This window comes from Carettochelys insculpta, chromosome 3 (assembly GCF_033958435.1).
Source record: "Carettochelys insculpta isolate YL-2023 chromosome 3, ASM3395843v1, whole genome shotgun sequence".
In the NCBI taxonomy this organism is placed as follows: domain Eukaryota; kingdom Metazoa; phylum Chordata; order Testudines; family Carettochelyidae; genus Carettochelys; species Carettochelys insculpta.
The window spans coordinates 81,276,069-81,298,617 of NC_134139.1; the positions used below are offsets into that span (position 1 = coordinate 81,276,069).

Genomic DNA, 22,549 nt, shown 5'->3' on the forward strand with positions numbered 1-22,549 from the left:
TACACTTTAATGAAGTTGCAGTCTCTCCCTTAGAATAGATAATCATATTTAATAAGAAAACTTACAGGAAAGTTATACTTTTTGAGTATCTCTGGCTTGGGGAAGTGTATATAATGTCAGAGTGAAGAATTGTTCAACACAGAAAAATCAGTGAGAAACTTCATAACATAATTTTATTACAAAAACCACTAACAAAATAAAAACTCTGGTGAAAACATACTTATCACTGATTATATTTTACTGCAAAGTACTCCATCATTTACACACTCACAATGGATTTATTTGTCAATGCACAGTCTTCACGTGGGCCATACTGCATTTTAGCAGTGACATTAGCCATCGGACAGGAACGTTGACAAGGTGTGGAGGAAGACACAATGGAAGGGGTCATTGTGTCAATATATTTGTTTCTGATACAGCTAAAACAGGAAGGGTTTTTTTTTTTCCCACTCTGGCTTGAGGTAGGGAAATATGTTCCTTTGTTTGCTGAATGCTTCCCTCATAAACTGTTGTTTAAGAAAAAAATCATCAAGTAGTGGAGCTTTTTAAACAAAGGACATATTTTCACTTGAATTGAAACCATTCAAAAGGGCAAAAAATACAATTTGTAAAAGTAATTTGCTGGACTCAGTCTAATGCTTCAGACATCAATAAACTTAATTGTTTTCCATTTAATGTCAAAGTAATTACTCCAAAATGGTATCTATTTGCCATCTTAGAGAAAACAAAAATAATAAACCTTTCACTTCCCACATTAAAGTGTCTGACACCAGTTCTTAATATATAAACCCTGGTTACATAATACCCTAGTGTAAATATTTAAGATGGACATCTAAATTCTTTGTCAACAAAGATCTCTTTACCTTCACTAATCCACCGCCTGTTACCCTATTGTTAAAAGAACCCATTAACTAAATAGCTTATTTTTAATCTACCAGACCCTGGACAGTTTTACATGTCTCTAACAGTGTCTTGGTGGAGAATTACATGACCTTTAATATTTTTTTCTTCCATCTGCAAGTGTCTAGGAAGCTCCACTCTGTTCTTGTTTACTTAGGATACGTCTATACTCCATCTGAAAGCCTGATTCTCAGTGCGAGCAGGCAGATGCGCTACGTCTGCCCAAGCTATCATGATAAAAATAGCTGTGTGGCCATGGCAGCATGGGCAGTAACTCAGGCTTGCCACCCGAGTATTAACCCACCCAATCACTGGGGCATGTATGCAGGTAGCTAGCCCATGCCACTGTGGCCATCTTGTTATTCTTAGCATGGTAATTCAAGCTGAGCTCGTGAATGTCTGTCTACCCACACTGGGAAGCATGCTCCCAGCTGTAATGTAGATACAACCTGGGTGGGAATCATTGACTCCACTGAACTAAATGCAAGTTTTGCCATTCAGCCCATCAGGGGCAAGATTTCATTTTTAATTTTAATCTTGTCCTCAAAACCTCTCTTCCTTCAGCTGTCAACTGTTGTGCATTGATGGTTAGCCTCTTCCATTGCCTTTTAGCCTAATCTTGCATTTACAGTAGGGATTATTATTCTGAGCAGTCAACAATCCTCAAAAGGAGCAATGCAGGCAGGCTCTTAGGGTCACCTTTATGTGGAGTTACAGGTGTAAATCTCAACTAGAGGAGATGTAACCCACACACCTGTGGGGTGTGGTTCATTGTCCCATGTAGCAGCACTTAGATCACGTACCCAGGGAAAGAATGAGTCTTTTTAAATAAAGGCTATATTTCCAATTGAATTGAAACCATGCAAAAGGACAAACAATACAATTTGCATCAGTAATTTACTGAACACGGTCTAATGCTTCAGACATCAATAAACTTAATTGTTTTCCATTTAATGGCAAAGTAATTACTCCAAAATGACATCTGTTTGCCATCTTACAAAAAACAAAAATAAGGAAATGACTCCCTAGGCTGGAGTACTGCAGAAAGGGACTTAGGGGTCAGAGTGGATCACAAGCTGAATAGGAGTCAACAGTGTGACACTGGAAATGTAATTCTGAGCAGTAGTGTGGTGAGCAAGACACGAGAAGTAATCTTCTGCTCTACTCTGAACTGATTAGACCTCAACTGAAGTACTGTGTCCAGTTCTGGGCACCACATTTTAGGAAAGATGCAGAGAAATTGGAGAGGGTCCAGAGAAGAGCAGCTAAAATGATTAAAGGTCTAGAAAATATGACCTTTGAGAGAAGATTAAAAGAATTGATTTATTTAGTTTGGAAAAGCAAAGGCTGAGAGGAGATATCATAGTCGCTCTGAGGTACATAAAAGGGGGTTACAAAGCTGAGAGAGAAAAAAATTGTCTCTTTAATTCCTTATGGTAGGACAAGAAGCAATGGGCTTAAATTGCAGCAAGGGAGATGTAGGTTGGAAATTAGGAAATAATTCCAAACTGTCAGGATGGAATAAATTGCCTAGGGTGGTTGTAGACTCTATCATTAGAGATATTTAAGAACAGCTCAGGTAAATATCGAACAGAGATGATATAGATGGTGCTTGGTCCTGGCATGAAGGCAGGGGACTGGATTTGACCTCTTGAGGTCCCTTCCAGTTCTAGTATTCTATGGTTCTGTGATTGCCTACTCTTCTGTGAAAGCCAGATGGCTTTTAGCTCGCGTGGTAGAGGCTCATTCACTAAGCTCCAGAGGCGCCAGGTTGCGTTCTACCTGTTTGCGTTACAGACACCTACGCATCCTAGCTTTGACCAAGTCGCTGACTTTCATAAGAATCATGTTGTTAGATCCTGCACTGCTCTTTATATATTTCAGATAATGGTCATAACATTTATTTAAGACTTTAAAAGCACCTAAGGCTATTCTTCAAACTAGCTGACTTGAAAGGTTAGTGGAAAGTTGTCATGCGTCATGGAAATTTCCATGGAAGTTTATTACATTACATATACATAACATATCTTCTGAAGACACGGTGATGTAGAGTCTGATTCCTACTTACAGATGCTAATGTTAATCAGCATCTGTGCCCAGTCTTGCTGAATTTTTTGAGAGGTGTTAAGTACTTACTTACTTCCAGAACTGAGTCCATTATTTTGATTTATCCACCACCTCAGGTATGTGTGTATGGACAATCTGAGGATCTGGCTCAATATACCAATCTTGAAGCATGTATAATGTAGATGGGACATGAACCAATATAGGGTGAGATGATAGTCTGTAAGGAACCTTGGAATGAAAGGAGGTTGAAACGGTGTAATGTCACGTGATTGATCATAGACTTACCAAACATCATTGTGTGTGTTCTATATTTTTGTTGAATTATTAAATGTTCTTATTAATCTTCCTCAGAAGGTACACAGAAATCACAGAAATGGGGGCCAAGATCGTTGACTGGTAGTTACAGAGTGAGGGTCAGCGCTGAAAACAAAGTGAGTTTGGAGGAAAGAGTGGAAATGATGTACTTCATTATCCTCTGTCGTATCTTAATGGCTACTCATGTCATAGAAGAAAAACAACCAGAAGAGTACTGATAGCATACTAAGCTTTAATCTAGAAGAAAGATTAAACTCAAAGTTTAGCATTATAAAAGAATATAAAATTTTGAATAAAAAATGCTTTCAAAAAGAAAATACACATTTGTATTTTGTGTCCCCTCCAAAAAACACCCCACCTTAGCACTTTCCCTTTTTTCCCCCCAACAATTCCAATGTCTGAAATATGTCACCATACATTCACACATGGATTTGAAATGAAACATTCATTGCTGTAACAAAGCTTTTTTTCATATGTGAGTTTGACCTAGGCCATTGTTGGGACTTGCTCATCTACACGTTGCTCGCACAGCAGGTCCCACGTAACTTATTTTAACAAACTGGAATAAAACTACTGCTCATTGCCATGTGCCCGCCCCACCACAATGTTTTTAGACACCAGCAGGCCATTTATCACTGCGTCCTTCAATTCAGTTACATATAATTCATCGTGTCAGGTCTGACCTTCACATCTGCAAGTTCCTGTTCCCTTAAGGCACTCCAAAATAAGGAAAGAAGAGAGACGGAAGACTACGTGACAGAAAAGGTATGAAAACTTGTAGGAACTTCTCCCAGAGAGCAAGAAGAATGCCCAAGGCAGGGGTTTACTGGCTATACTGCCTTATGGCAACTATTCATAATTTGTTCAGTGATGGCTTTACCATCTTGTGGACCCTGCGGCACCCTAAGGAGCGGATGGAGGCTCAGCCAGGTGTAGGAAAAACAAAAGGTAGACAAGCCTGTTTAGCCTTCTTTGTCCCTTTATAATTAGATTTACTACACTGTACTGAACAAATAAGCCCCTTTATTGTCTGATGCTGACTGCAGGAACCTGCTTTAGGGATTGACAGAGGATAATTTGAGAGAGATGACAATCCATCACGCTGCTTTTCAGTTAGTTGCATGACAGATTCAGGAAAAAGAGCATACCCATCCTCACATACACCCTGAACCAAACTAAAACTTTAGTAAAATCTATAATGGAAGGCACCTCAAATGGATAAAATACATTTTTGACGAGAACCCTACCCACAGAATAGCCGTTGGAATCCTTTAGTGGTTGCATTCTCATTGCATTATCTTAGGAAAGCAAATTAAAAAAAACAAAATGTCACCAATGGGGAAATAGTCACTCACTTAGAGACTGCACAAATGAGTCAACAGCAATTTTCTACACTTCCCTTGGACTTGGTAACATAAAATCTCCAATGCTCCTTGCACAAAATTGTGAATACAGTAGATCTTAAATTAAGCAGTTTTTCAGCATAACTATGTTTAAATGATTGTATTGGTAAGGAAAAACAAGGCCAAGATACTTAGAGTCAGACTTATAATGTTTTCAAGAAAGCTGCTTAAAAATGTTTAAATGCAAACTTTTACATCTCCAACACGTACAGATTTAATACGACAAAAGAAGGCACATACATTGTATGTGATAATTTTTCAAAACTAGCTGTTACATTTTCACAGATTAAAAAAACAGTCTGTTTAAATATCTCATTTCTACAAGGTGAATTTACATTTTAAAGTACAAAGTGCAAATACTATGGTTGTTTTTTTTATTGCCTTTTGGTGAGGAAATCTCCCACATGTCAAAGAGATCTGCCTTGGATATGTAAGTAGTTCATCCTTGCTTCTTAGAGCTTTGCTGAAAAGATTTAAAAAAAAACCCAAAGTTATGTTGTTAGCAATGCGCGCAAGTAATTTCATTCACAATCAAACACTTATTATTTATTTTCCAGTGCCATCTTCAGACCCCAATTAAGATAAAGGCTCCATTGTGCTGGAAGCTATAGGAAAACCTATGAAAAAACAAACCCAACTGCCAAAGAGTTAACAGGCTATCTTGCTGTCCATGTACAATGACAAAAGCAACATCTTTTCTCCCTATGGCATCCTTAGAACTTTTTGTTTCACAAAACCCATATACAAGTTGAACCTCTCTAGTCCGGTACCCTTGGGAATTTGCTGGATCACGGGAGGTCAGTATAGTCTAGCAGCATTATCAACACTTCCACTGCTTACTGAGCTCTTAGAAGACATTTAGAGGTAAATTACAGCTAAATAACAGCACAGAACACTGAGAGCTAGGACTGATGGCTGTAAATAAACTTTGTGGGACCAAGCAAAACTCAGATACACCTATAATAGGTGGACATCCAGCTTCCTAAAATTATGCCAGACTATGGGTAAGGGAGTGCTGGATTAGAGAAGTTCAACATGCAATAACAACTGTCATGGTGGGATAAATCTAGGTCCTTATGCAGATATGTTTAAGGGGGATACAGTTCTTCTCTCAAATATTTCTGCAGAACCTCTTTTGGAGAAAGTGCAGCAAGATTAGGGAATGAGAGAGCTGTTGGGTTTATTCCTTAGGAGTGTGTCCTGGCAGTTTGCTCATATTTGTTTGAACCTATTATATTCAGATGTCTGTTCTCCAGCTATGGTGTGAAGTTTCTTCTCTATGCTTTACTGACCAGTGAATGTCAAACTAGGAGATGACATGGCTTCTGAAATAGTGTGAGCCTAGCTCATTAAGAGTTTAGTAAATCGGGACTACAAACTGGAAATTATGTTCTAGCCAATGCCCATCACAGCACCCTGCAATATGCCTTCTATGGCACATGCCCCATAGAAAATGGACAACTGGAAGATGTCTTATGTACCAGTTGCTGTTTCACTGTAAATTCCCCTAGGCTGCATGTATCCTTTACAAGAAAATTTGAAGTTACGACTTCCTTATATGGACCTAAGTGATGTAGACTCATAGAAATGTAGAACTGGAAGGGACCTTATGAAATCACCAAATCCGGCCCTTTGTGCTGGAGCAGGACCAAGTATATCTAAACAATCCCCTACAGATGTTTGTGGAATCTCTGTCATTGGAGGTTAGACAGTCTCCCTACATAACGTGTTCCAGAGCTTAATTAGCTTTACATTTGGAAAGTTTTTCTTATATCTAACCTAAATCTCCCTTTCTGCAGCTTAAACCAATTACTACATCTCCTACACTCAACAGACAGAAGCGGAGAACAATTTATTATGGTCCCTATTATAACAACCCTTAACCTACTGGAAGATTATCAGGTCTACACCTGGTATTCTTTTCACAAAACTAAACATAACTAGAGTTTTATTTACCTTTCCCTCGGACTGAGTTTTCTAAACCTTCAATCATTTTATTGCTCTCTTCTGGATTCTTTCTAGTTTATGCACACAATTTTTTGTCCAAAACTAAACATGATATTCCACCTGAGGCCTCATGAGTGCTGAGTAGAACAGGTCAGTTACCTTATGTCTTACATATGACATGACATCCCTGTTAATCTACTACAAATAATTTCCTGTGTGCATGTGTGTGTGAGACAGAGAGAGTTGGACAGCACCAAGTTGTGTAAATCAAGTGATATGTGGCCAATGATCTATTGCTTTGAGCTCAATTAATATTTTATTTGAGATAGAAAAGTCACACGAGACTACACAGACTTTGGTATATATGCCTGTATCTGTATAGCTACACATAATTTGTATTGTTGAATGAGCAATAATGCTTTGATCACTCCTCCAGGGGATACGCTGGAGAAGGTCCAGTGGAGGGCAACCAAAATAATTAGGGGGCTGGAGCATATGACTTATGAAGAAACGTTGAGGGAATTGGGACTGTTTAGTCTGCAGAACAGAAGACTGAGGGGGGACTTGATAACAGCCTTCAACTTACTGAAGGGAGGCTGCAAAGAGGCTGGAGAGAGGCTGTTCACAGTGGTCACGGATGGCAGAACACGGAACAATGGTCTCAAGTTGCTGTTGGCTATTGTAGGTAAATTAGAAACACCCCATTGCAACTAGTGAAGATAAGTGGGGCTTAAGAGTTGTGTAGGCTTTGCGTGGGCCCTCTGCAAGTGAGAATTTCAGATGGTTTGAATAAACAGGCTGCTTCTTAAGCATTCTGATGGGGAATCCATCCACCTTGGTCACAGTGACAGATGTGGCTAGTATGTGTAGCCTTAAGGCTAAAACAAGAACAACAGAAAAATATAGTATTGAGAGGCAGAACAGAAAAGACGCTGTCCAGTACTCACCTGTCTGTTGGAGGAAGTGCTTTCAGGATTATTTTTGGGAGCTGGTAGAAGAGAGGGTAAAAAAGTCAAGAAATAGTTTGCATGTTTTCTCCATGTAATATGGAGCACATTTTACTGACTCTGAGGTGATAAACAACGTTTCCCTGTTTTAGAAATAGCACTCTACAGTGCTCTCCAGTTAACACCACCACGGCGATACTGCAATTAGCAGATTAGACACTACCGCAGAATATTTCAATGCTGGTTTTATAAGGGCTGGAGAACGGCAAAGTGGAATGGAGACTTTTCTGCGTCACCTGCTTATAGTGTGCAGCAATGTACATTTGGTCAAAGAAAAGTCACAACCGTGCAAAATCTTGGCTGTGTCTATACTAGCATTGCACTTTTGAAAGAGGCATGCAAATGAGGGAAATCAAAAATCCAAATGAGGGGCAGATTTACATATCTGCCCCTCATTTGCATATTCTTTCAAAAGAAGAAAAGCCATGTAGACATAGCTTTTTCAAAATTAAACCTCATCTTTGAAGGAGGTGCGTCTACACTGCTTTCCTTCTTTTGAAAGAATGTGCAAATGAGGTGCCACATATGTAAATCTTGACCTCATTTGCATTTTTGATTTCTGTCATTTGCATGCCTCTTTCAAAAGAGGAATGCAAGAGTACACACAGCCCTTGTGTTCATGCTACTTGCTGCATTCGAACAAATCTGCAATAATTGGGCACTTCAGTGACACCACTGGAATACAGGAACATGGCTGCTGATGAAATCAAAATGCAGCAGAATGCCTCATCTAAACTGGCAGTAGTATGAAAACACCCAGCAATGCAGATAAAGGTGAGGGTAGCTTCTCCCCAGAGACCCTAGAAAACCTTGGATGAATCCTTGATTTTAAACTAACAGGAACCACTGGAAATGGTTTTTGGGGGATCCATAAGCAATGATCAATCATTAATGATATGCTCTGCATCACAAACTTTCCCAGGGGCTCCACAATTGCTTTGCTACAAGACATTCTTGATCACTAATTTTCCATAAAGATGGACTTTGACAGGTGGCAATATGATCACACCAGCATGTGATTCCTGATTCCCAATCCCACTACTTAGAATAAGGCACCTAGTGTTCTTTAAACAATAGCATGATGTGGGGCCCTCTTCTCCTGTCTGTGATGCTATGACTAGTGATTACGATTTTGTTCCATGTATACGGAAATTAAATCAGTGAATTTCTATTAGGTTAGTTCAGTAAGGATTCTGTACGTGAATGTTTTCCCTTCTAGCTTCCTAGTGTATTTTCACTTGCATTGCTGATAGCAAAACTAAGAGCATTCTAGAGAACAGGAAGCCCCCGTTATGAAAGATCACCTTTAGGAGCAATATAACTTCTTTTTTTTTTCATAAGTAAGATCCTCCATTTCAAACATTTTCATTAAAGATCATTTTCTTCTTTCTGCTTCTTCATAACAAAACTTTGCTGGAGTGACTTGAAAACTGAGTCATGGGGGTCTTTTCCAGTAAATCTCTGGCATTTGTTTAGCGAGTGTTGTCATCTATCCAATTAATGTTGGGCATCTCAAACTCACTTATTGCTCAGAATTTTATCCTTCACTCCCTCAAGAACACAGAGCATAAAAAAGTGCTAGCAGTTTAGAGGCATTCTCTCTTACTTTTAAGCATTACACCACAGTGCATGGCCCTACCACTCAGTGGGAAACACTGATTAAATTTATAACGGGGAATTTTGTCCCTTGCCCTTATATGGCTATGGAGAAGCATTGATAATCTGAATGCAGGGAGGAATGCAGGCTCCATGGAGTTTCAACTTCCCATGTCCTTGGAAGTTAGGAGGTGGAAAAGGGTGTAGAGTATATGGAATTTTAATTTTAACTCCTAACCAATGTTCCTGTAAACTGTATATGTGAGCAGCCATTCAGGAGCGATTGAGAGGTGTCCAGCTGATTGGTAGAGAGCCCTCAGCTGGCAGCCTATGTTTCTACTGGTGGTGGACATCCACACATGCCTCAATGCATACAGCAAATTTTATTCTGTGCCTGGATGAAAAAAAAAAAAGTAGAGGGAACATTGCTCTTAACTTGCTGGCCTGCAGAGGTGGCCTGGGAAAAAGGGGGAAGTAATGTCTACCCTGGTTGGCTACTGGAACTTACTTCCAGGTGGACCCAAAAGGGACTAAGGGAAAAACTGTGATTCTCTGCTTGTATATCTGTTGATAGAACAGCTCCCATTCAAGATCATGGAGCTACCTGTACACATCATTACCCCAGTGTAACTCTGACTTCAGTGAAGTCATTCCTATTTTACATTGCTAAGAGAAGAATCAGGCTTATTAGTAAGAACACACGCTCTAAATTGCACAAACTAAGAATTTGTTTCTTTTATAAATTTAAAGTGCTAGGGGGGAAGTTATTTATTTTTCTCCCTGACAAATTTCAGTGGCTTTGTTTTAATCAAATTTTCATTGATATTTTGATTTGACAGAAAAGCAGCAGGTTCAGTTTCCAACAACCAAAATCCACTGAGTGGTCCATTGGCCAGAGCACAGGAGACTGAATAAAGAGAACTAGTTTTAGTCCAGCTCCTGTCACTGACTTACTGAGTGTCTTTGGTGAAATCACTTAGGGCTTGTCTTCACATACAGCATGATAGTGGTACAGCTGCATGGATATGGCCATAGCACTTTAGATCCTACACTTGTCAGAGTCTCTGCTGTTGGTGTCATTAATTCATCTCCCTGAGAAGCTCTCCTACTAACATAGCGCCGTCTTGATGGAGTAGGTTGGCATAAAGACATTGCTCAGAGCTGTGGATTTTTCACAGTCCTGAGCAACATAGTTACACTGAGGACTATAATGTAGATCTGGTCATAGGGCCTGGGCCTTATTTCCATGACGAGTACTGTGCACTGACTGGATGTAAAAAGGTAAATGGTTACATTTGAACCCTTGTACATGGAGAGAAGAGTGGAGGGCAGCCTTAGTGTAAATGAAAATCAGGCTGTTAACTTCCAGTTTTGTCTTCTGGAAGGTGAGATGATATTTCTCCAGCTTTGCTTAATGATTTTCAGATCTGCTATATAAGTGAAATGTACTCACTGTTATTACTAAACCCCCAGAAATACACTCATTTTGATACATTTTATGAAATCCATTGTTCTGCTAATAGCCAGTTTCCTTTATGAGTGCAATTTATGGCTGGTGTCCTATTCTTCACTGACCTATAGTATCTGTTCATGAATAAAAGCTGCATGGGGGAAAATTGTTTTTGACAGACTTTTTCCAGCTAGCACGTTCCTCTCTGCCCTTATCAGACTTGTGATAGTGTTGCTTACTGGTCTTTGACTGGGGTCCCTCTTCTATAGTCTGAAAAAATCTTAAAGCAAAATGTATGGCTGTTCTACTTTCATATTTTAGAATAAAAAAGAAGCAAATCAGTAGAGACTTTCCCTCCCACTTTCCAGCATTCTCAGGGGTGGGTGATTTTCCTTGGAGCTGCAAGTATATTCAATTATTTTACCCCCTCTCCATCAAATCTCAAAGGCTATGGGTATGCTGTAGCCATAACTTGAAATAAATTATGCAACAATTGCATAATTTATTTTGAAATAAGCAGCTACTTCGAAGTTTCCACGACCCCTCTTACTACGAGGGGTACTGGAACTAGAATACTACACTTGAAATAGTGCTGCTCTTTCAAGTGCGGTGTTTAGCTGCAGAGCATACCCGAAATAGCAGCTATAGTATAGCCATAGCCAATATCTGGCCCTTCTGCCTCTCTGATGGATGCAGTTTCTTCAGAGCCATTCAGTAGTGCTCTACAAACGGCTTAAGTACCTACCAGAGAGTGAAGTAGTTTGCTTCTTTCCATGGCATGAAACATTTCCTTGTTCTTTTAGTATCTTCATCTTACAGCCAGAATATGTTGTTGTTATGCTGGATGGGCCTTCTAGGGGAATCTAGTACTAACTTCCCCTTTTTGCCTCCTATTATGCAATTCTAACTTCAATTAGTTTGCATTTGTCGAGCAGAGAGTTAGGCTACTGTCTCTGCTGGAACTTGAACTGTAGAGCACTTGATACAATGGCACCAAACCTACCACTTGAGCTAAAGAAACTTTATTAGCTAGTTATAGCTGGTTTTATGTCTTTTGCTGGATACCTAAGGGCTGTGGCTTATCAAATATAACAATCTCTGCCGGATCAAAGCATCTAATAAAAAGAACAATTAAAGATTCTTACTGTGGCGTTTCTTCGTGTCTGCTTTACCTTCTTCTTTTGTTACTCCTAGACAACCCATTAACTCTTGAACTGATAAGGATTTGTCATTGTTCACATCACAGTATTCTACAAACTTCTTTACACACTTTTTGGGCTTTGACTTTTTTCGCAGAAATCTCTTAAATGGCTTGATTTCCTTTTTGCCAATGTCGCCACTGGCGTTTTTATCGAGTTGTTTGAAGTACCAGTGGACCACTCTCTCTTCCAAAGTATGATTTGGATCCGGTTCTGAAAGCCTGCAGTGCAAACACAACATTAATCTTTGCATGTGCTCACACAGTCCTCTTAGGTGACTTGTGAATTGTTGGATTAGTATTTAGTGGGTAAGACTGTAATAGTGAGGTAGGGAGACCTTAGACTTCATTTGTGACTAACTCTTCATGTCTTGAGGAGTTCAGGTTTCCCAAGGGCTGCAAATGAACATCATTGTTATACAACAATCAAATTTTATTTTTGATGGTTTGATAGCTTGTAAATGGTAAATTAGTAAAAATATTCATATTAGTGCAAACATTTTATATATAACCATTATGAATTACACGTCCTTGCCACTGGGGAGTTCAGACTGGAATTTTGGTTCTGCTGCAAATTTCAAGTTTCTGTCATTTAAACGAAAGAAGAGTATCCACAGGGGCTTACAAGAGCATGTGCCTTATGTTCTGTGAGGCAGTAACTACAGGTTTCCATTTCACAAAGCCAACAATGGTACAAGGATTCTGACAAAAAATGCAGAAAGACAGGTGAGAATAAAGACAGATAAGCATAATTTCCTGTTTCTCTGGGAGACATGATGATGACAATGATGATGAAGTATTTTTCTTCCATAAAGAAGGGGAAATGCAGAAATTAATAACTCCTGAGTCTCTGTTATGATTTAAGTATACAAACACAGAAGACACATGATTACCACAGAACCCTGCTCCCCCGGCTCATGCATCTGATGAAGCGGGTCTTTGCCCATGAAAGCTTATGCTCCAAAAGATCTGTTAGTCTCTACGGTGCCACAGGGCTTCTTGTTGTTTTTGAAGATACAGACTAACTTGGTTATCCCTCTGATACTTGTCACAGAAAAATATTGAGAGAGATTGTCGAATTCAGAGGCTAGAAGCCACAGTGTCTTAGAGATAGCTTTGGCTTTTCCACAGAGAACAGGAATGGTCACAGCATGATTGCTCTGCTGAAAAAGATATCTAAGATTTATCAATGGCAGGACATTACGCTGTATTCAAAGACAGGAAAGAATATTCCCAATGGCATAAAAACCACTTCTAAGATTTATGAATTAAAACTTCTCATTTATAAAACTCTGCACTCTTGTTGTTTTCTTTCCAATAGCTAATTTAAAAATTCCCATTGTAGAACTTCAAATGAGGTGCTTAATTAACTGACTTTATTGCTTTTGGTCAGTGTATTCTTTCAACATCTCCCACTCTCATTGCTATTTTGATGTGTTGTATGCTAAATTCTAGATTGAAGGTCAGGGTCTGCTTTCTGCTATACTTTGAATGCCCCATTGAAGTCCCTGGCCGGACCCAAGGTCTAACAAAGAACATAAGAACAGCCATGCTGGATCAGACCAATGTCCATCTAGCCCAGTATTTTATTTCTCCATTGACGGACTATTCTCCGTGAATTTATCTTTTTTCCACCTAGCCATAATTTTGACAACAAGAAGTCCTGTGGCACCTTGTAGACTATCAGATATTTTGGAGCATAAGCTTTCGTGGGCAAAGACCCACTTCATCTGACAGGGCTTCTTCTTGTTTTTAAACATAACGAAGTGTATCTTCAAAGAATGCAGAGTCAACCTATGAAACTTGTTGCCATGGGATGTTGTGAAGGTCAAAACTATAGCTAGGTTAAAAAAAGACAGATAAGTTCATGGAGGATAGTCCATCAATGGAGAAATATAATACTGGGCTCGATGGACATTGGTCTGATCCAGCATGGCTGCTGTTATGTTCTTGGTTAGACTCTGTGTACCCCCAGGGACTTCAGTCTGATGAAGCAGGTCATTGCCCACGAAAGCTTATGCTCCAAAATATCTGTTCGCCTATGAGGTGTCACAGGACTGCTTGTTGTTTTTGAAGATACAGACTAACTTGGCTACCCCTCTGATATTTTTCCTTGTGTTTGTTTCAGACCTTCAGCCTACTAATTATACTGTCTAACCCCTGGTTTTTGAGTTACATGAAGAAGACACATAACTCTTTGCGATTCATTTACTCCATTCAATTCATGATTTTATAGACCACTATCATTATCCATCCTTTGTTATCACTCTTCTAAACTGAACGGTCCTAGTCTTTTCAATCTCACTCCACCTATGGAAGCTGTTCCAAAACCCTAACTGTTGCCCTTCTGTGTTTCTCTTCCAATTCTATTATATTTCCATGAGGTGGGAGAGCTAAAACTGTACACATCATTCAAGCTGTGCATGTACCATGGCATTATACAGTAGATATTTTCAGTTTCATTACATATCCCCTTCCTAAGAGATCCTAGCTTTTTGTTAGCTTTTTTGACTGATACTGTATTTTGTTTCCTGAGAGCTCTCCACAAGAACTCCAAGTTGTTCCTTGAGTGGAAACAGCTTATTTAGACTGCATAACTTTTTTATTTGTAGTGGAGATTTTTTTTTCCGACATAGATTACCTTGCACTTATGAATTTCATCTGCCATTCTGTTGTCCAGGCACCTAGTTTTATGAGATGCCTTTGTTATTCTTTAGAATCATCTTTGAATTTAACTGTCTTGAGTAAATTAGTATTGCATACAAATTTTGCCACTTTGTCGGGTACATCCTTGTTAGTCTGTATCTCCAAAACAACAAGAAGTCCTGTGGCACCTTATAGATTAACAGATATCTGAGAGGCAGATGCTCAAAAGTTCTTTTAAATTGTCGCAACCAAAGACTCATTTCACTCCAGCTGTGTGTTCGCTGGAACACACCAAAGACAACTCAGGCAGGCCATGGATTGGAAAGGAGAGTTAGCTACAACCTCAAATACTAACCAGCTCTTAGCACAGGTCTGCCATGACAGACAGGGGAGCTGAGTCCTCCCAGCTGCTGCACTCCTGCGCACTGGTCCTTACGTTTCATGACTTAGTGGAAGTAGGATCGGTCCCCTGTAGGCTACTGTCTGCACAACGTAGCTCTGAATAAAGTGCCTGTGAGCCTTGGCCTCTGCTGGGAGTTGGATCGGTGACAAGAGTAATAAACATACATCAACATGCATGGTTAAAAAGTTAAAGTGTTCTGTTATGGATGTAAATAGGATTCTGGATCTGGCTAGCAAAAAAAAGTAGAGGAAAGCACTGCATCTGAGGTGATTGCATAGCTACAGGCCAGAAGCCTCCACCTGCCAGCAGAGGCGTTTACTATTTCAAAAACTACAGATAGCAAAACAAGTTTGGGGCTGATGTTGGCGGACCTGAATGGCCACTGTTACAGCTGTGTTGTGTTGGGCCCTCTAGGATGCTAAGGGCAGGAAGGCACCAAGCCCTGTTAGAAGGGTGATGTGGGCCCTGCCTCTTGGCCTTGCTGCAACAGTAGCACTGTGGGAGCGCCCGTCTCCAGCTAAAAACAGGGGCTGGCCCTTGTGCTTCACCTCCAGCTCAACGGCCAGGCTCAGAGAAGTCCAGTAGGTCCGTCCATCCGGCAAGCAGTGACATTAGATTCCCCCTGCAGGTTGCCCTTGGAGGCAGCATCCCTCTCCCTCCCTCTAACTGAGATATCTGTTAATCTGTAAGGTGCCACAGGACTTCTTGTTGTTTTGCCACTTTACAGGTAATTCTCATTTCCAGATCATTTACCATTTCCTATTTGTTTCTACCCTTTGTTTTCTACCTTTTCAGCAGATACTGATCCATGATCAGACCTTCCCTTTTTTCTCATAATTTTGCTTAAGAGCCTCTGATGAGCAAAATATGGTTCTAATTCATTAATGTAGTCTAAAGCAGGGAAAGAACAAGCTAAAGATAGAAATAAAGGGGTGAAGATATTACCATGGAAAGAAGAAGAACATCAAAACAATAACTTCCTGGGTTAGAAAGCCAGTGTAGTCCAATATCTTGACCCCTGCTGTGACCCTTGATGGGTATTTCTGAAGAACACTTAAAATCCCCATAATGTATTCGAATAGGACAGTACTATAAATTCCTTCCTGACTCCAGTTCGGTAAGCAGCTTGTACCCAAAAGCACAAAGATTGATAGTATGTAGGCATTTTAAATCTAGCTACAGTTGCCGCAGATACTTATTTTTAGTAAAAATAAAATCCAAGAAAAATTAAAACCAAGAAAATAGTCCACTTTCTTTAAGTGTAGTTCAGTAAGAAAATAAAAATTAGGATGAAGCTGTACTGCTGGTGAGAATTATTGCACTAATACAACAAACTTTAAGTTTCTGCCTTGTGGATACAACCAATGATATTTTTTCAAGAGATATTCTCTAACTGTTCTAATGTAATCTGTTTGTACTTCATGGAGGTAGAAACAGAATTGCCACTGGAAAGAGGTTTTTTTGTTTGTTTTTAATTTCCAAATGGAGTCACAACTCTTTTTAAAAGCACACACTACATGTCCATTTCCCATCATCTGGGTAAAACCCACCTGCTGGAAGACAATGATGGATCAGAGACTGCATGGACCATGTCAGTGGAGAGTGCATCCAGAACACTGGTCAGGAACTCATTCTTCTTGGACCCTGGGCAACCTAAGAAAGCAACACAGTTTCCTTTTTCTTGTGTTTTGTTTTGTTTTCCACAGAATAATTTCTCTATGCCTTTGTTAGAGATGGACCTGAACCAGAATACTACATTGAAACACTCCACAGACCACAGGAAAGTTCAGATCCTCGTCCAGAACCAAATTTCTAGACTCAGGCCCACTTCTGTATAACAGATCAGAACCAGAAAACAGATCCAATGACCTTCAAAGTCAGGAAAGTCTGGATTCAGATCTAGCAGCCATGGTTTGAATGCATCTCCTTTCATTTTAAGATTTTCTTCTGTTTTGCAGTATAAGTTATTTGTTGTGGTGGTGGATTAAACAAACACAGCCATTTGAAGTTTGTCCATCCGACAGTCTGACAGTGCAGTGTACAAGCCAAGTAGCATGACCTTAGTTAGTTAGTCTCCTCTTTTGCTACTCTTAAATGTGTTCCTCATCCTCTCTGTGGTCTGCAGTTAATCTTTCTGTGCTTCATTTTCCCATTTGTGAAATAGGGATATTACTACTTTTCTCCCACCCTTGGCCTGTTTCATCTATTTAGATTGTACATTCTTCAGCGACAGGGACTCTCTGCTGGGCAGCAGCTACCATGATGGGGGTTGGGACCTTGGTTGGGACCTCTAGGTGCTACTGTGATACTACTTAATAGTAATAATCTCACTGCCACAGGGAGCTAATACTCTAAAATTGATTGACAGCACAGTTCAGAACTTCAGATGCATAGTTCACCAGATAAACATATCCTGGAAAATCCAATCTCGTAGCAGTGTGTCTGGAGCATAGGGGTTCATCTGATAATCTGACAGATGCTGAAAAGGTTGATTTTTCACTTACGTCATCCACCTTTTTAATCCCCTAGACTCCCCACCTCCCAGAATCCTGATCCAAACATCATGCTTTTTCCTTTCTCTGGAAAGGGCTGAACTAAACTCCACCATGAGCCAAATACCTACACACTGTGCAAAGTGGACATTGACTGAAGTTCATATTTTGTCACTCAAGCCTATAGTATTTTAAAGGTAAATGGTTTACTGGAAGCCCATTCCTCTAGTGTTCCTCCCCACAGCAGACGAGGGAAATGCTCTTGGGAAGGAAGATTAGTGCATCCGTAGGGATTCATTACTTCACTACACTTCACCATAGTCCTTGAGAAGGACGTGGAATTATGTGACACTGGAAAGCCCAACCTTGCCTGGCAAGTTCTTCAATACATCCCTTATTGATACAAGGAAATGAGCTGCTGTTAGGTTAGCCCTGAGCAATGGCACAGTCAGAACAGGTCAAACTGTGTGGCTGTTGCATGCGGCAGCAGAAGCCACTGGACATTATTATGTTGAATATATTTATGTAGTTACAAATTCCCTGTCTTATATATTTTCTCTTGGCACTGGGGCTATTTTATTCATGTAAAGTGTGCATAACAGAAATTCACTGACAAGTTCTCCAATACTAAAGGCATGTATCTGAAGCCAAATATGACTGTCTTAGGAGAGTTCCTCTTTGCTTTAGTCATTCTCTACTTTCCTTGGAGTAAAACTGGAAACAAACATGACTATAATCTAATGTCCAAAGCATAAAGGCAGCTAGATTAGTACTGTAGTTATTGAAAAGGTGTGTGTTGGGGGGGTGGACATATTATCAGTGGCTTTCATGACATGCTTTTCATGACAGTGTTCACTAGAGACTTAACAGTGCTGGTATTCTCTAGTTCTCAGAGGCTGGCATTTCAGACCCACACACCTTAGACATTCCTTAACCTTTCTTAGACCGTGGAACACCAAACAATACATTTTATGCAGAACACCTATGAAAATTTTCTTCAGAAAAACTATCGGACAAAAATGCCAAAAAACAAACAGCAACAAATGCAGCAAAACCAGAATGAACTAATTTAATCAGGTATCATGGCAATGAAAAAGTAACATTTGTATCTGGTTTTAATAACAGAAAACATATGTATGTGCTGCACATCGTTACTAGTTGCTACATGGCCACGGCACACCTGCGAGTTGGTCACAGAACACCAGTGTTCCATGGAACGTAGTTTAAGAAACACTGCCTTAGCCCAGTCCTTCATAGACAGCTGCTCCCCTTCCTGTAGCTAATGAACTGTTTAGGGGTGGACAGGCCGCCAGCACCTCCAAGAGAGAGCAGAGAAAGGAATTCCCCTTTCCATGTTATGACCTTGTTCCTCTCTTTGTTTGCTTGAAAAGTATCCTTGGGCCTATCCTGAGGGCAACCTTGTAAATATGAACAATCAACAACTGAGGGAGGAATAAAAGCCTTCCAAAATGGGACTGATTTACTCAGACCCCTGCTGCCAGAGAGGGAACTATTGCACCTGGCCAGGTAAAGGAGGTGCCACTTTAGATGTGCACTTACCTTGATTCAATTAACTTCCCAGCGTAGACAAGCCCTAACCGGGGTAGAAGGGGAGGAGGTGGGAGAGGTTAGGATGCAAAGTGGGCAATTGCCTCAGGGCCCAGCTATTTAAAAGGGCCAGGGCTCTGGGACATTTAAATTGCTGCCTGAGCCCTGGGTAGCACAAGGGCTGGCCGGGGGGCATGCAGTGCAATCTGGATGGCACTGAGGGCTGGATGCTCCTTGCTCCACCCCATCTGCCTGAGGCACCACCCATTCTGAAGGGCCATCTCTAAATCAGCCCCTCGCCACAGACTCTAACTGCCCCAAAGCTCAGAAAACCTGGGATCCAATACCTGATCCAGAACACAGTTCTGATGTATAGCCAAAGTTTGGGACTGCCTATTTTTTTCTGATATAAAGGTGATGTGTATTGGCGGGGAGAGTGGTTTTGAAGGCCTGTTGAACCCCCTGAATTTCACTGAACATTCCACTGAATACAGTCTGAGAACTGTGGCAGAACTCGTGGAAAATAAAATGCCTGAGGAAGTAAAATAAGTGGGGTAAACTGTAGCCTGAGAGAACTTGACCTCTCTATCTCTCTCTTTCTCTGTGGCTTATTTTTACTGTCCACATTGGTTAATTTAGAACCTACACTTCAGTTTGTCATGTCACTTAATAGCAACTTGGAGGCATCTGGAAGAAACAAAGGTTATGGTTAGGAATGTTTTCCAAGGTCAGTCCCTCCAGCTGTCAGACATGCACAACGCGCACACAAAATTCAAAAATCAAACATCAGCAATTAAGAGCTAAAATCAGACAAGCAAATAAATCAGTGTCTTAATTCACAAAATATTACAGAAAATAACTCTCGCATTGTTACAGGCCTTGCTTAATATTAACAGGGGTTCCTAAAAGTGTGTTTCATAAACTTGCGAGAGCAGTTGGACAGTGTTAGAAATCTTTGGAAAGAAAAAACCTTGCTGTTAAAACAAACAACCTGTTGCTGTGAAACATTCTTCGTTATAACTCTGCCACTTAACATGAATTGAAACCACACAGAATCCTCACCACTGAGGCACAGACCAAATATTCAGTTTCTCCCAATTATAACTTTTGCTGACATGAGGGCAGTTACACATTAATTACAACATAGTGAAACCTCTGTTCTCTGCAGGTGTTATCAAGTCAGACTAATTCTCTGGGGCCTCATGCTGTGCTTTAATTTTCCAGAAGCTTGTGGCTAAAACAGCAGAGCTAGTGAGAGTTTTCATTGGATTATAATGAATTATTCACTCTGAGTGGACTGCATGTGGAAAGGGGAAGGCTGGTTGTTTATGAAGGTCTCATGGTTTTACTATGGTATACTTGCTTCAATTTGTTTTTTGTACTGCTGCCTATATTGTGTGGCTTTGACGGCTTACATAAATAATTTGTTTTTAAAGGGCTGAATTTGAAACCACGCAGAGTTACACTTTAGGTTCAGAGCTGTAACACAGAATTAATTGTATACTTTAGGGATAGTTTTACCCACAATTATGATCACCACTCAAATATAGAATAGGCCTTAGAAACCTTAAACCATCAAATACATACCACACATGACAGGAGCACACAAACACCTCACTTAGCTAGAAATATAACAATGTAAAAGCAAACAAGCTAAATTCATTTTACATTTACGCATGCACATACATATGCCTCTATATAAATTTATCTTCCTTGAGAATTAAGTCTGTGAAGCACCAGCCTTAGGAAGCTAAAGTAGAGCATTACCAATTTCAAAAGAAAATCTTTTGCAGCAAAGTTTCAGGAATGAGGAGAAAATTGTGTTTGTCCGCTGCTGTTAAAAATCTTTAAAAAGAGAAAAGATAATTAGAGAGAGAAGTCGTGTAATGTATTCCTACCAACCCTCCCTCTGAATCGGCAACCCAGGACATTCTGTCTTGAGTTATTTTAGTCTGATAGAATTTAACTTGAGCAGGTGGATTTTTACTTCCCTTTGTTTGTTGATATTGACATAGGGCTAAATATTGTTCCCAGAAACCAGTACCCAGAATTTATTGAAATCCCTTTGGAGATTATAGATGCTTTTCCATGTGACAAGACTTAAACAATGGGCCAATGTTCTCTTGTCAGTTGTACGTGCGTAACCCTTTGATAAACTACTCTCAGTTACACTCATGCAACTCCCTGTAGTCAGTGTGTGTTTGTTAGTGCTGTAGTTTTATATGAAAAGATTGGCGGTTTGCTTTTGTTCAGGTAAGGTATGGAAAATTCCTGTTTGGCTAGGAACTTTGTATGACCTGTATCCTGGGGTATTGGAGCCCCTCCTAATTTTCTGTGTCCTGGACCAACGCCTGGACCACAAACCATCTTTCTTCCCTCTTGATGGCATTTACCTGTAGGGCAGAGGGCCAGGACAAGGTCATACTCAGCACTTAAGCTTTGCAGAGGGAACACAGTAGAGGTGGGCTGGACTGTTGAATGTGTCTCTGACCCAGCTCCACATGGTCCAATGCATAAGGATGCCAGAGGAGGGTTATAAATCCACTCTGCCCTAAATCCAGTAGCTCCAGTACCCTTTGCGTGTGGCAAAGATAGGCTGGGCTGCTATTTCTGACCCTGGACTGAGATGTGCACATCAACTTTCCATTAAGCCTGTGTAGTTTGTTTGAATTATCTTTGGTTTTAATTTTAAAAAATCAGACCAAAGTAAAGGAGAGGTAGTAAAAGCATCACCTTTTACCTTTCAGGTTACTAAATTTATATTATATTATAGCATAGTATAATATGGTATATTATGTGCATAGCAGAAGAACATAAGCCAATAAATTAGTTTTGCAGATGAAGTTGGACAAGGACATTTTTGATAATGGCAACAGTAGTTCGCTGAGAGTATATTTCAGCACTATTATTATTCTGGGTAGGCAGTAAAAGAAGAATCATTAAAATACAACCTAAATAAAGAGACTGAAAAATTGTTTTCTTGCCTTTTATGGTGTTAAAGGTTAGTGATGCCACTGTGAGTTTTCAGGCATGTAGTTTTGAGGACAGGGCATAGGTGGATGTGGCTGAGATATAAGACGTTTCTCCCCATCATGTGAAATTCAAAGCAAATCTTGAAAAAGTTTGGCTGACTTTGTGTGTTTTTGTGCACGTCTGTCTTGGTTCTAGTGAGGAATGGAAGCAAAATGACTGTCCTACTCAGAGGAAATACTTACTCTCTGCCTGACTGGAAACAAAGTGTTTTGGAAATTATTTGAGATCGTCTTTTCTTATATAATATCCAGTTTTGCAGTGCTAAGTGGCTTGGATAGTTTGATGAAGCATTAAAAATGCTGATTGCATATGTTTAGCCAAAAGGAATCCAAACTCTTAACCTTTTGAGGTTAATCCAGTATTAAAAGGAATAAAAAAATGCAGTCTATCCACATGAATCCAATTGAATGACTGGTCGGTAGATCAGTAAACAAAGATACAGAAGAATCATAAGGCTCGGAAAAGAAAAAAGCTATGACCTTTTTTTTGCAGCATTACATTTGACACATGTTCTGTATTTCAAAATCTCCTGTCACTGAAGTAT

The 22,549-nt window shown here is 39.9% G+C and overlaps 1 protein-coding gene across 2 annotated transcripts in view; it reads right to left on the reverse strand.

Annotated features, from left to right (window-relative positions):
• Positions 1 to 205: 205 nt before the first annotated feature.
• SMOC2 (SPARC related modular calcium binding 2) overlaps positions 206 to 22,549 on the reverse strand; it is a 192,383-nt gene continuing 170,039 nt past the window's right edge. For both annotated transcript variants that reach the window (XM_074990234.1, XM_074990235.1), the window contains exons 10-13: positions 16,483 to 16,585; positions 11,831 to 12,105; positions 7,580 to 7,620; positions 206 to 5,148 (exon numbers count right to left, since the gene is read on the reverse strand). In XM_074990234.1, coding sequence (XP_074846335.1) covers positions 5,125 to 5,148; positions 7,580 to 7,620; positions 11,831 to 12,105; positions 16,483 to 16,585 — 443 coding nt within the window. In that variant the 3' untranslated portion in view covers positions 206 to 5,124. The remainder of the gene's footprint in view (positions 5,149 to 7,579; positions 7,621 to 11,830; positions 12,106 to 16,482; positions 16,586 to 22,549) is intronic.